General features: G+C 46.2%; 1 protein-coding gene across 3 annotated transcripts in view; it reads left to right on the top strand.

The window, feature by feature from the left end:
* CLMN (calmin) overlaps nucleotides 1–10,823 on the top strand; it is a 141,321-nt gene extending 130,498 nt beyond the window's left edge. For all 3 annotated transcript variants that reach the window (XM_034938074.3, XM_055097987.2, XM_063596108.1), the window contains one exon: nucleotides 1,034–10,823. In XM_034938074.3, the coding sequence (XP_034793965.1) occupies nucleotides 1,034–1,202 (169 nt within the window). In that variant the 3' untranslated portion in view covers nucleotides 1,203–10,823. The remainder of the gene's footprint in view (nucleotides 1–1,033) is intronic.
* Nucleotides 10,824–13,695: the final 2,872 nt, after the last annotated feature.

Below are 13,695 nucleotides of genomic sequence, written 5' to 3'. Positions count from 1 at the left end.
TTTGGGAGGCCAAGGAGGGAGGACTGCTTGAGGCCAGGAGTTTGAGACTAGCCTGGGCAACACAGAGAGACCGTGTCTCTATAAAAAGTATATAGTTTAACTTGTTTCTGTGGACAGCTTTTTAAAGAAGACCATCATGTGGGTATTTATCATTCAGTATGTAGACTGTGGCAGATGTTTAATCCCACCCTGCCCCTCGCTCCTGCTATCAGGAGATAGTTCTGGGACAAGTGGTTTTAGCCTCTCGTAATCTCCATTACACCGCACGAAACCACCCTAAGAAGCTTACACTGCAGGCTTCTCTACATGCAGCTCCAAGCAGAGGCCCCAGCCCCAGGCAAAACCTTCTGGGCTTCCCTATGATCCGCCAGGCAAAACTGAAATGACATTTTAACACTACCATCTATAAAATAAAAGCAGGAAGGTAAATCTGACTGAAATCAAATCTAGTAATTATTTTAAAGGTAATATTCCAAAGCCAAAACAAAACTGTGGGGAATGGGAGAGGTCTTTGTTTCTTTCTGATAGATGATTTAAAATGATCTGCTATTAGGGACACTTCATCCCTTAGATGACCTATGGGGTCCCCTGCGTTACTAACAAACAGCAGCAAGCAATCAGTATCTAACTCCGTGTCACTCTCTGAGAGCACTGTGGCATCAAGAAAGGTGTCCCAGGAGACCTGGCCTAGGCGCCAGCTCTGTCGCCAAGTTAATTGCAGGGCCTTGGGCAAGTCACTCCACCCCGAAAGCCTCAGTGTGTCCATCTGCAGAATGGGGCTGCCACCTCCTCTCAACCTGATGTTATGGAGATGAACGGAGTACGTGCAAAAGCTCGAGGGGCTACCTGGATGGCCCGACGCACTGCCTTGGGCCAGTACACACAGTGTGGGGCCTACCTGGACATGGTGCTGGGGAGCCTTTGGGTCTTCAGGCGGGGAGTGGGGGCCGGGGAGAGACGGGTAGCACTGGGTGGGGTCCACTTTCCTGGGAACCTGCTTGGTAACTGCGTTTCCTCTGTGTTTCTTCTGTAGGAAGGCCAACAGCTCAGGAGAAGCCATGTCACTGGGGAGCCACAGCCCGCAGAGTGACTCCCTGACACAGCTTGTCCAGCAGCCGGATATGATGTATTTTATTCTCTTCCTGTGGCTCCTGGTGTACTGCTTGCTGCTCTTCCCACAGCTGGATGTTAGCAGGCTCTGATACGTGTGTCTGGATAATAAAAAAGACAGGACCCTGACCAGGGGCGGGGTTACTTCATTTTATTTTGGGTTCTGGGTGGGGCACTTCTACAGACAGTTGAGGACCTCCGAGGAAACTTAGACCCCCTTTCTCGCTATTGTGGTTTTTTTTTTTTTTCAGGTTTCCTTTTTTTTCTGGACAACCTGAGCATGCTTTTTTCTTTGGCTGTGTACTCAAAACTCAGGCATGCAGCTGGATCCGTAGGTGGGGTTTTGTCCTTGTGTGCCTTGCTGGGTTGGATAGGGAGCATTGTTAGTGATCATTAGCCCGCCTGGATCTTAGCACACCCCACATTGCAGGTTCACACGCTGGATGAACTCGAGTTTCTTACCTCTCAGATGAAGGGCTGCTTAATGAGAAAGAGGGTGGGCACCCCAGGCCGAGCCCCAGCTGGGGAGAGAGCTGCCACGTTTTCCTCCAAGTGTGGGTGTTTGAGAGAAGGTGCTGGGGTCCATGCACCTGTCGCAGTCCGGTAACTGGTTGCATTCACTAGGGGAAATCCGAGCAGCCAGCTCTGTGTAAGCACATCCAGGAATGGCAGAATCCAGGGAGGAAGGTGAAAGCTGTGTTGAGAGCCACTGTGTGCTCTTTTTCACCCTGTTTTTTTTGTTGTTTTTTTGTTTTGTTTTTTGTTTGAGGGGAGATACACTTGAAATTCAGTTTTCCATTGATTGGATTGAGATAGAACCATGATTTTCAAACCAGATCGCCAGGGCCCAGCAGGGCCATATAAAAGCCATGAGGAGTGGCTGGGCTGGAATCAGCTCCCACCGGTGCTGGAGCTGGGTGGTGGGGTAGCTTCCTGCCCACCAAAGCTTTGGTGCACACCTCCCTCAGAATGCATGTCTTGGAACGGGCATTCTTTGTGGTCACTTGTAATGGGTTTCTTGAAGAGGCTTTCTGGACAGCACTCCGGGAGCAGGCCAGCACAGGAGGTTTGTGAAAGAAGAGAGGCATCTCTAGCACCCCTGCCCCCAGTCTTCCTCAGCCCCAGGCTCCCTCTGCTCTCTCCTCCCTGCCAAGACTCAGGTCCGTGGTGAGTCTCTGCATTGGTTCCTCCTCCCCTTGCTCTCCCCTTCAGAAAGCATGTACCAGGCAACCCTTATAAAATCACAAATGAGTCAGGAGGGGACTCAGTGAGCATCTTGTCTAGCTGGACCCAGAGAGACAGAGCAGCTTGACCAAGATCATATAGCCGACCAGGGGCAGACTTGCAGTGAGCACACAGGCACCTGATGCCCTGTCCAGAGCTGTCACCCCTTGTAGGAAACTTCCACTGGGCACACCAATGTCCTGAGAAAAAGATAAAATGACTAGATTAAAATGTCCACATTCAAGCAAAACCAAAAAGTTTAGACCAACTATCGACATTTGTTTTGTTCTTGTATTTTTCCCATGAGGAATTCTTACTCACCTTCAAGCTCATCCCCAATTCCTTCTGAAATACCCTTGACAGCTGCAACAGCTTGTCATTTGACATACCAGCGTCGCTCTTACTCCAGGAATCACGTTTCTTTCTTTGCTAGCCAAGGACTTGCTCATTTCAAGCAGTGGGTTTCAAGTTTACAGAATTCCAGCATGGCCAGAAGAATTTACATAGCACATCTGAGTCGATGACAGCCAAAATCTGGCCTCTAAACCAGTCTGATTATAGTCTGTCTCCCCTCCTGAAAGAATTTCAGCCTTCCAACCAGAAAGCTGCTGGGAGCTTGGAGTGATTCCATCTTGAAGGCCAAGAGCCCCATGGAAAATGAGCTAATTAATGAGCTCCCTGGCATCAATGAAAGCTCAAAGGTACAGATAATAAAGATTATGTGATAGTTTATAACCCTGGGCACCATGCAGTCCTTGCCTAAATTAGATGCTCGAAGAGCCTGGGAAGAGCCAACCCAAATGTGAATCATTTCATTTTATGGGTCTAGACCTTGTTCAGAAAAACCTCTGCAGGATACTTCTCTCACCTATTACAACTTGTAATATTGTTTAAAACATTACTGGCAAGATGCCTGAAAGTCATTTGGTTCAGGTTGGCAGTCAACTGATATTTTGCAAAGGAAAAAGAAATCTCATTTGAGTATAGGCTTCTATGGAAGAAGCTGGATATAGAAAAGGGATGTGGAAGTCTGCAGGACAAACCACCCCATTGCTTGTAATTTTTTTTTTAATTAAAAGAAATACAATAAGGCTTTTAACAAGAACTAGCAGTCCCCTAAGTCTCGCTGCTTAGAAGTAACCACTTTCAACTCTCTTATATTTGCATTTCTACATAACGTGCTTACACTTTATTTTTTAATTTAGAAACATCTACTGGCTTGCTGTCACAGTAGAGGAGGATTTCACTCTTACCATACCATGCTTTGGTTTTCCAGTATAGCTAGATCACATCATTTAGTACATTTCTATTAGGTGTTGACATTACCTGGAGCACTTAAGGATTGTTGACTCCCAAGCCCAGCAGTGTGTTATGGTTACATGTCCTTTCTCCTCCAAATGTCCCCCTTAATTTGCTATTCTCTCTCTTTACTTTTTTTTTTTTTTTTGGTGTGGCACATTCTTTAATAACTTCCTGAGGAAGAGAACATGGGAAGTAAATATGGTTGTAAATATTTTGAGATTTTTGCATGACTTAAGATGTCTGTATTCTGCCCTTAACAGAAATGTGGCTGAGCATAGAATGACAGGTGGAAAATAATACCCTCCCCTAGCCCCTCCCAAGCGTGCTGGTTGAGATTTCTGATGCCATTCTGATTCCCATACCTTTATATGTGACTTAGGTTTTTTTATCCACCCTTCCTGGAAACATTTAAGATCTCTTTATTCTTGGTGTTCTGAACTGTCATGACGGTGTTGTATCCCGGGTGTTAAACCTTGTGCTGGGCCTTCATGGGAAATTTCTTAAATTTTCTTGTGATTACTTACATTCTTTCTTTCTGGACCACCTATTATTTCAATGTTGGACCCTCCCCTACACCCAGGCTGATGCTCTAATATTTTTTATCTTTTCTATTTTTCGTCTATGTTTCTGATCTGCTTTCAGGAAGAATTATTCATTTTTATCTTCCCAATCTGAATGTTTTATTGAATTTTTATTTTCCAAGTTAATAAAACCTTTGGTTATTATCCTGTCTTTGTTTTACAGTGTCCTGCTCTTGATGCGTGGATGCAGATTTTGTCTCTCTGTGGACGTTAATGATTGTGGTCTGAGGGGAAGTTCTTTTCTGCTCCCTGTGTTGCCCTCATTTTCTCTGAGTTCTCTTTATTTTGGTGGTCTCAGTCTCTATCTTTCACGTTGTGAATTTTTCTCAAATATCTGGTGATCCTATGGATCTGTTCATGTTTTAAGAGTGAGGCATCCAAAAGCTGATTGGAAGTTGTGTGTGCCAACTGGTGAGCTTTTCCACTAGGGTCACCAGGTGGGCACCTGGACTCATCATTGGAGAACACTGCCTGTCAGTATTTGCACGTGTTTTTTCTGGGGCTCATTCTGTTTCTTGAGAGATATTCCCACTACTCTCCTTCCTGGGAAACGGGCATACACGGGGCTTTTAGCCTATGCTGAGCCCTCATGTGGTTTCAAAAACGGTGTCCCATCTGGGCAGAAGTCCCCATGAGCACTTGGCTTGACTGGCAAAGGACACCTTTTGCCCCTTCCTCCAGACATACCCAGCTCTGAGCTTGGACAATGCTCGAGGAACAATGAAAAGGCTAGATTTTAACTCCTAATTGCCCTCTTTAGCCAAGTGCCTCTGTGCAGTGCACAACTGTAGGGCCATATCCAGAGACCCTGGTCTATACTCAGTGTGCCCGAGTCCTGACCGCTGAGCAGGCAGCCTCATCACCCGTGAGTATTTAGACTTTCATTAAGTTGCTTCAACCTTTGCTGTGCCTGGTGTCCCTGAGTTGGAGCTGCTCTGATTTCTCCATGGAGTAGGAGCACAGTGGTCATCTGGCTGCATGGGAAGGACAGGGGACCTCAGAGCCAATAAATGCCCTGGTCTTCAGCCTCATGTCTCACCCCATCCCTCCTATTCCAATCCCCAAGCCTCTCCTGGAGGCCACAGGGCATCTCTGCTGACCACTCTGTGGCCTCCCCTCTGCAGGCATTTGGTTTTAGGATCCCCCTCCCTGCTCACTTTTCCATCAGTTCCATTCCTGCATAAATAGGTTGCTAGCTCTTGCTTACTGTTCTCTTCTGTATTCTTCTGTGTTCATGGTTGTATTAATATAACTTTCATTCCTCTGCTCCTATTTTCATGGGGTTTCATGAGGGAAGAAACAGGCTTATGTGTTCAGTATACCATCTTGATCCATAAACCCCATTTGAGTTATCTCACAGGTTGCTTAGGGGGCTTGCTGCTCTGACTGGTTTGTGAACGTGCCCTGAGTCCAGCTGGGACTGCAGCAACATCCATCCTGTTGAGCTGTGGTCTGCTAAGTGATTTTGTGTAATGCTGTGCCAAGTGCAGGAGAGGGATACATAGCATGGCTAAGCTCTGCTTGAATGCCATGATTAGTTATTACCTTCCTTCCTTCCCCCTGGTTTTGCTGCCTATTGTCAGTAAATGATCTTAGATCTCCTGCCTCCCCAAAGATATAGTCTATGTGGTGGTCTGGGTTCTAGGTTTTCTTTACCACCCTTGCTTCATTTAAGAAACAGAAAACTGGCTAGGCACAGTAGTGGCTCACACCTATAATCCCAGCCCTTTGGGAGGCCAAGGCAGGAGGATCGCTTGAGGCCAGGAATTCAAGACCAGCCTGCACAACATAGCAAGACTCCATCTCTACAAAAAGTTAAATTTAAATTAGTGGTGGCATACACTTATAGTCCCAGCTACTCAGGAGGATGAGGCAGGAGAATTGTTTGAGCCCATGACTTTGAGGTTACTGTGAGCTATGATCCTGCTATTTTACTCCGGCCTGAGTGATAGAGCGAGACCCTGTCTCAAAAATAAAGAAACAAGTAGTCCACACAGGTGTTTGCCAGCAAACAAACAGCGCGGATTCTCTGTTGAACGTGGCCAACATTGCCTCGTCGAAGTTTGTATCTTGCCATAGTTGATGATCAGGTGGTCGGGGCTTCCTGGTCAGACCTGACCTTTGTGGGGAGATGTTCTCCCACCAAGGCTCAGAAGCAGGACACTCTTGCTGCCCCTCGGGCAGCCACCCAGAACATGGGTGTCTCCATTTCTGAGGTTCAGCATAGTTCTCCCCACCCCTCTTCCCATGCAGTGCATGCCTGCTCTTTATCAGGATGGAACAGAGGGAAGGCAGAGGCACTGGGGGCAGCCTGTGTAGTTGACTTCTGTAAGTCACAGACTGTTCAAAAACCTCAGGAATTATGTAAGCATTCAGTGCCTCATTTAAGAGATGAAAAACTGAAGATTAGAAAGAGGAAACGACTAGTCGCCCTGCTAGTTGATGACCTCCAGATAGCCATCTTCATTCCCAGTTAAGTTTACTACAAAACCATAGCCTCAGCTGCTGAAGCTAACCTCCCTACCCACCATTGCTAGGGACTCAGAACACCATGGAGCTCATCTCTCCAACAAAAGTCAGAATTAGCAAGTACAGATGTGTCTTACGAAAATGTCAGAATCCATCATGGCTGCTTTGGTGAGGAGCTGTTCTCCTTCCGTGGTCATGCCATTGGAAGGCAGTTGTATGACAAGAATGCTTTCACATGAGCTCCGATTTTCTTAACTCTCCAGAAGGACTTCAGAAGCCTCTGGAGTTTTGAGACATGGCCTCTCTCTCCCTTCTGCTTGGAGACACCTTCCTGGGGGTCTCCACTGCATTCCCCGCTGGTATTCCTCTGTGGAGCCTTGCGCCCTCAGGTCCCAGAAATGGGCTGTGTGGGAGCTTCCAGTCAGCCTGGTATCTCGGGACCTTCTCAGCCAGGAAATGAGACTGCACAAAGCCCTGTGAGGCCCAGGTGTGTTATTTCTCCTTCCCCGACATTGCATAATCACTGCTGACACAGCATTTGGGGAAGATTTAACGTCTTGGGCCAGCAGCTGCCATCTGGAACCATCACCACATAGCAGGTTGTTCTGTCCCATCCAACTGATGAGGGGGCTGCCCTAATGACAAGGTCCAGGACCTGGGTTGGGTGGTGGAAGGCTGGGAGCTGGAGTGGGCATTATTGTGTTTCTGTGCTGAAAATTGCTATGGCTCTTTTCCCCTAACAGCCAGCGTGGGAGAGCCAAACATGAGACACAAGCATCCCCTTGAGCTCCACAGATCTTGCGCCTTGCTCTCATCAGGCATTTCCTTGGAGAACAGCAGTCAGCAGCTCATGGAAGTGAGCCCGGTGCACAGACTTTGCATGGACTTTGCACAGGTTCCATTTCCATCGTGTGCAGACACCTGTATCTTTGGGCTCCACGTGAGCACCTGCCCTCTTCACTCTGATTTTTTTTTAAGAGACAGCATCTTACTCTGTCACCGAGGCTGGAGTACAGTGGTGTGATCACAGCTCACTGCAGCCTGAAACTCCTGGGCTCAGGCAATCCTCCTGCCTCAGCCTCCCAAGTAGCTGGTAGTACAGGTGCGTGCCACCACGCCCACCTAATTTTTTTATCTTTTATAGATACAGGTCTCACTGTTGCTCAGGCTGGTCTCGAACTCCTGGCCTCAAGTGATCCTCCTGCCTTGGCCTACCAAAATGCTGGGATTATAGGCATGAACCACTGTGCCTGGCCTTCACTCTGATTTTTCTTAAGAGTCCTACAGGACCTTCAGGTCTTGTCACTTCTCTACCATTGTGTGTGAGACAGGGCATGGGGTGAGCTTGGTCACGTGTGGGTCAAAAGCCTGGAGACTCAGAGCTGCTGGTTCCCCGAGAGCCCACAAAAGTTATCAGAGTTTCTGAGCTGAGTGTTCTGCAATTGCCAGACCCCATAATGCTGGGAATACTGGCTTCTTTGTGTTTAGAACTTGTTCTGAGAACCTTGATGAGAACACATCAAGCAAGCAGTTCCTCCCAGCCAGGGCTGGAGCAACATGCCAAAAAACATTCTTGTCTATGGGAAAAAGACAACCAGTATTTTGTACCATTTGACCAAGTTGTTTTTAAATATACACATGCCTCAACAATCCACGGCCTCAATCGCACTGCTAATTTGTTTAAATCCCTGACACTCAGATGTCAAGAATAGCTTCATCTAGCAGTGTTCTCTTTAAAGGAACCCTTTTTTTGGTTTTCATTTTAATCACTGCCTTCTTCTCTGGGAGGTATTGTGGGCTAGAGAAAGAAGTCAGGTTTGGGAGTCAGCCAGATTTAGATTGGAGTCCCAGCTCTGTCACCAGATCTCTGGGTGATCTTGGCAAACTAACTTCTGAGCTTCTGTGCATTATAGGCATTCAGCACATATTTGTTGAATGAAAAATACTTTTCTTGAAAGTTTATGAAGTTGTAGGATGCCCAGCAGCCCCCTTTTCTCTATTTCCTTCCTCTTGAAGCAAGCGTTGACTATACCTCTTTCCCTAACCCTTAGTGTACCATAGCTTCTTCCAACCTCTCTCCAATCCATTACTTTTTTCTGAGCTACCCTGTCTCAAATCTAACTCAGGCCTTTTTGCAAGAGGAAGTTTAAGCCATTGTTTACTCATTAACTCGACCCTTAGAACAATCGTGGGAGGTGTTTATTTCGGAAAGGAAGCTAAAGCACTGGACAGAAAAATAAGGTCATAGCGTGAACTAGTAAGTAGCAGAACTGGGAACATAGGACTGTTATTTTCAAACACTCTAAACTTCACTGCAGTTGCAAATTTGCAACCAAAATGGCCGCCTTGAAAGGGTCTTTTGCAGTAAAATCTCAGTGTCCAACATCAAAGACAGTTCTTCAGGGCCTCCAATTAACTATACATCCTGCCCCCAGCTGCTCATCTCTGCACCTCTAACACGTACTTCTCAGAGTAGGAAATTGGGCTTTCTCCTTCAAAAAGAAAAGTAGAGAAGGCCTGAGGGCAGTGTAATTAAAATGGAGAAGTAGAGACCACGAATTACTTGGATGAATTCATAACTGGTTGGTCTCTGAGGCAGGAATTATTATTTTTCCTGTATTTTAAGCTTAAAAGTAGTGATTTTTGCATTGTTACAAAAAACAAAATAGCAAAATATCATTTGATACTTGTATTCTGTTTGCAATAGCTACCACTTCCTTTAGCCCCAGCAAAAATCAATAGGTGTGTATTCTCTACAAGCCCATGCTGTGCCAGAATGCCAGTATTGCTAAATGTCATGCAAGGATTTAGACACTTTTTAAAAGGAAACTCTGGGAGTGCCTGTTGTCTGGAGAGTTGACATTGTCCAAAGGAGGCCAACACTGGTATGGGTATGGAGAACCCACATCCTAGCTGTGGCTCACCTGCAGATGCCTTGAATTTACCTCTCTGGGTTGGAAGTGGGAAGACTTCTTTTAAAAGTCCTTTCTAGGTTTAAAAATCCAAAGGTTACGAAGGTAGTTTTTATTTATCTCAGTAAGTGGCCTATTTGCTTAAAGCAAGTGTACCTCTGTATATAAGCCCAAAGCTTAGGGCAGTGCTTCTTGGCTTTAGTATCTGAGAAAGGTGCCTTTGGGAAGAGTTTGGTCAAACAGAAGGTAGTCTGAATCTTAAAGGTTTCAGATGAATGTTTGAAGTAGAACCTGGGAAATCTGCTTCCTAGGGCTGTTAGAACGAAATTGGTCTCCTTAAATTACGTCAGCATCTGAGGCAGTTTCCTAAGGGAATTTCTTTTAAATTCAAAAGTTCAACTGCAGGAATAAATAGCTGTACAGGACTAGATCTTCCCATCCCTCATCTTTTCCCCTTACCCGAGTAACGACTCAAAAAGGCTTCTGAAATTCTACTCAGAATCGGAGCCGTTTGCATTCCAACAAGGATCCCTTAAGCCAAACGCTGGTGTGTTTGTGTAGAATGTCCCTGGGGTAGGGGCGGTAGCTGTGGGGAGGGAATGTGGTGCAGGGGACACCTGCCCTCTGCCCTTGAAATTGCACCATAAGATGCTGCCTATGTCACTCACAGTGGTGCTGATACTATCCGCCAAAGACAAATTGTGAACACGGAAAAATGGTCGTTCCCTACTGTACATCCTCAGGACAGACTAACTAAACTTGGAGACAGGAGATTGTTCAGACCATATTGTAGTGGGTGGTGATCGTTGTTTTATTTTGGGGGAGTCTGGTCTATTGAGCAGATTTAATGTTTCCTTATTGTGCAGGGCTTAATTGACTATGTCTGAAAGTTTTTACTGAGAGCTCTAAGAAAACTATTGAGGAAAATGAAATGTTATTTTGTAGTACAAGGATTATTTTTGTCTATTTAGGATATACATAGCTGTAGCTTTGTAAAAAAAAAGATCTTTATAAACAATATATGAATGTGCCGTCTTATTTATTGATTACTGTAAATTAAGATATAAATGGCTATTTGCATAATTTATACCTGTGGGAATTAACTGGAGTATTTGTTATTTGACTGTTTTCTATTAAGGAATATTAGGCTTGGTGCTATGATGAATGATCTTGTAAAATCGTGTATTCTTAAGAAAATTTTTGAATATAAATTTCTTGAACTGACGATTTCATTGATGATACTTACTTTCATGTGTGTTTGTGGTTTTGACAACCAGAAATTACACTATCTTTCCAACAAATAGTCCCAACAAATAATACTTTTGCCAGGGCCGAAGCGAAGCCAATTGGCTTTAGAGTGGTAGAGATTGTAAAGAATATGCCCTTTTTAAACTGCATTAACTTGCCTAGAGCCTTTGTAATGCTCCAAGTAGTAGTAATAATAGTAGTAGTAGCTATGCAGCTCTGGAGTGGGACTGCCTAGGTCTGAATCCTAGATCAGTCTTTTACTAGCTGTGTGACCTCCAGGAAGTTACTGTAGTTGCCAGGGGTCCTCAGAAGACAGCCTGAGCCAAAGCTGACATGATGATTGCATCATTTGAGGGCAGAGGGGATGCAACCAAGGGCAGCAGGAGTAAGATGGGGACAGAGGGAGAGCAAATAAAAGGTGGTGCAACAAATATTTATTACACACCTACTTGGCATCAGCACTGTTCTGGTTGCTGCGAATATAATAGGAAACCAAAACAAGGTTTTTATCCTCCCAGAGCTGACCGTCTAGTGAGAAGAGGCAGACAGAAACAAAATGGTAAGATGCACAGTATGTCATCAGTGCTATAAGAAAACGCAGGGAAGGAAGGTAGATTGGGGGTGGACAGCGAGGTGCCACCAGGTTCATACAGCAGCCAGGAAAGACCTCTTTGAGCAAGAGACATTTGACTAAAGACCTAAAAGAGCCGCAGGGACAGATCCTTTGAATGCCTGGGGAAAGAGTTTTCTAAGCAAAGGGAGCAGCCAGTGCAAAGGCACTGAGGCAGGATCATGGCTGGGGTTTTTAAGGAACAGCAAAGAGCCTGGTTTGGTGAATGCATGGTGAGTGAGAGGAGAGAGGCCAGGTAGGGCCTTGTAGGATGTGGTAAGGGCTTTGGCCTTTACCCAGAGTGAGCTGGGATCCACTGGAGAATTTTGAGCACACGTCAGCTTACATTTTAGCAGGCTAAACCCAGCTGCCATAATGAGAATAAACTCCAGGGAACGAGGGCAGAATGCAGAGGCCAGCCAGAAGTCTATTTCAACAGTCCGGGAGAGATGACAATGGCACAGGTGGGTGCAGCGGAAGTGGGCCACAGTGGTTTTATTCTGGATGTATTTTGAAAGTAGACCCTCTGGATTTGCAAATGGATTGGGTGTACAGTGTAAGAGAAAAAGGATTGAAAAATGCTCCAAGGTTTTGGCCTGAGGATCTGGAAGAATAAAGATGCCATTGGCTGATGGGGAAATGGGGCTGAAGCAGATGGTGGGGAAGACCCGGAGTTCCTGAATCTGAGCATGTTAAGTTTGAGATGCCCGTTGCTCATCTCCTTTTCCTCTCCCTGTCCAAGGGTACTCGGGCTGTGGCATTGAAGTGCCCTGAGGTGACTGTGCCTCTGTCTGCACTGGTAGGGCGCAGCCCCCATGGCCCCTTAGCTGCTCTGCTGCTGTGCCGTGATTGACTGGGCTTGGGCATCTCTGACCAGTTTTGGAATCTCAGGTCCCCAGTGTACCATGAGGCCATTCCCATGGCATCTGCGGAGCCCCCAGACTGATCTCTCCCCAACCAATCCCACTCTGACACGCCACCCCGAAGTGGGTCTTCCGACCATTCTCCCTGCTGTATTTGAATTTTAAATCTTTTGAATACAGATACCAGGAGGCCCTTCACAAACCTTCCTGGATGCACAGAGCCTTCTCCCTGCTTGAATGGAGACAAAGAGAACACATCAAACGATCTGGCCACATTAAAATGGGAATGGCAGGCTGTATGACAGGAAGATAAACCCTGTACTGAAATTTCCAAAGCCTGTAAACAGCTGAGCATAATCATGTTTCAACTTGGTGGTATATTACTTTGGACAGAGTGGTTATGCCATAAAAAGCTCAAAGCGTGAAGATGGGGTTCTATTTTTTCCATTAATTGCTGCAGCGTTTCAGATTAATTCCAGTGACGTGACAGCCCAAAAAAGCAATGGTTTAAACACCAATAAATTTTATTTTTCTCTTAAGAGAGACAGTCCTGCTTGGCACAGCAGCTCCCCTGTCCTTCTCGCCACTCTCAGTGCTCTGGCTGTGTCATCCTTAGACAATCGTCCTTGTCTTTATGGTCCAAAATGGTGTCTGTACATCCAGACCACACATCCATATTCCATGCTGCAGAATGGAAGAGAGGCAGTGAAGGGCGGCTCCTGCCTTCTCAGAGTTCCCAGAAGAACCCTCACAACACATGGGCTCTCATCTCCTTGTCCGAGCTAAGCCACTGACCACAGCTGCTATGGAGTAAGGAAATGTGTCCTTGGTCCAAACACAGAAGATCTTGCTTCTCTCCCATCTTCACCTTCTCCCGAGCACGTCCTTCCTCCATTCCCAGCCTGGGCACTCCTTCAGCTCCAACCTGTGCTAAATGAATTACAAGTGAGAAGGGCTGCTGGTTGGCAGCAGGCATCTAGCAGCCTTGGTGACATTTGTCTAAGTCCTGGTTGTCAGGGGTTGGGCCAGATGTGGGCAGCTTGTTCCTTATACATACCTGTATGGAAGGCCTGCAGGGTGTCTGGGGCTTGAAGAGATGGTAATGAGATCAAATCCATCCTCTGAAGGAGTTCACCCAGAGCAACTACCATTTCTTTCTTTCTTTCTTTTTTTTTTGAGACAGTGTCTCACCCTGTTGCTCACGCTGGAGTGTAATGGCACGATCATAGCTCACTGCAGCTTTGAACTCCTTAGCTCAAGAGAGCCTCCTGCCTCAGCCTCCTGAGTAGCTGGGACTACAGGTGTGCACTACCTGCCAGGCTCACAGCTACCCATTCTTGAGCACTCTCCCAGGCGCTAGGCTATGAACATACTAT

This window comes from Pan paniscus, chromosome 15, assembly GCF_029289425.2.
Source record: "Pan paniscus chromosome 15, NHGRI_mPanPan1-v2.0_pri, whole genome shotgun sequence".
NCBI lineage: Eukaryota > Metazoa > Chordata > Mammalia > Primates > Hominidae > Pan > Pan paniscus.
The sequence above is the reverse complement of the archived record's forward strand: the minus strand, read 5'-3'. Positions and strand labels throughout refer to the sequence as shown.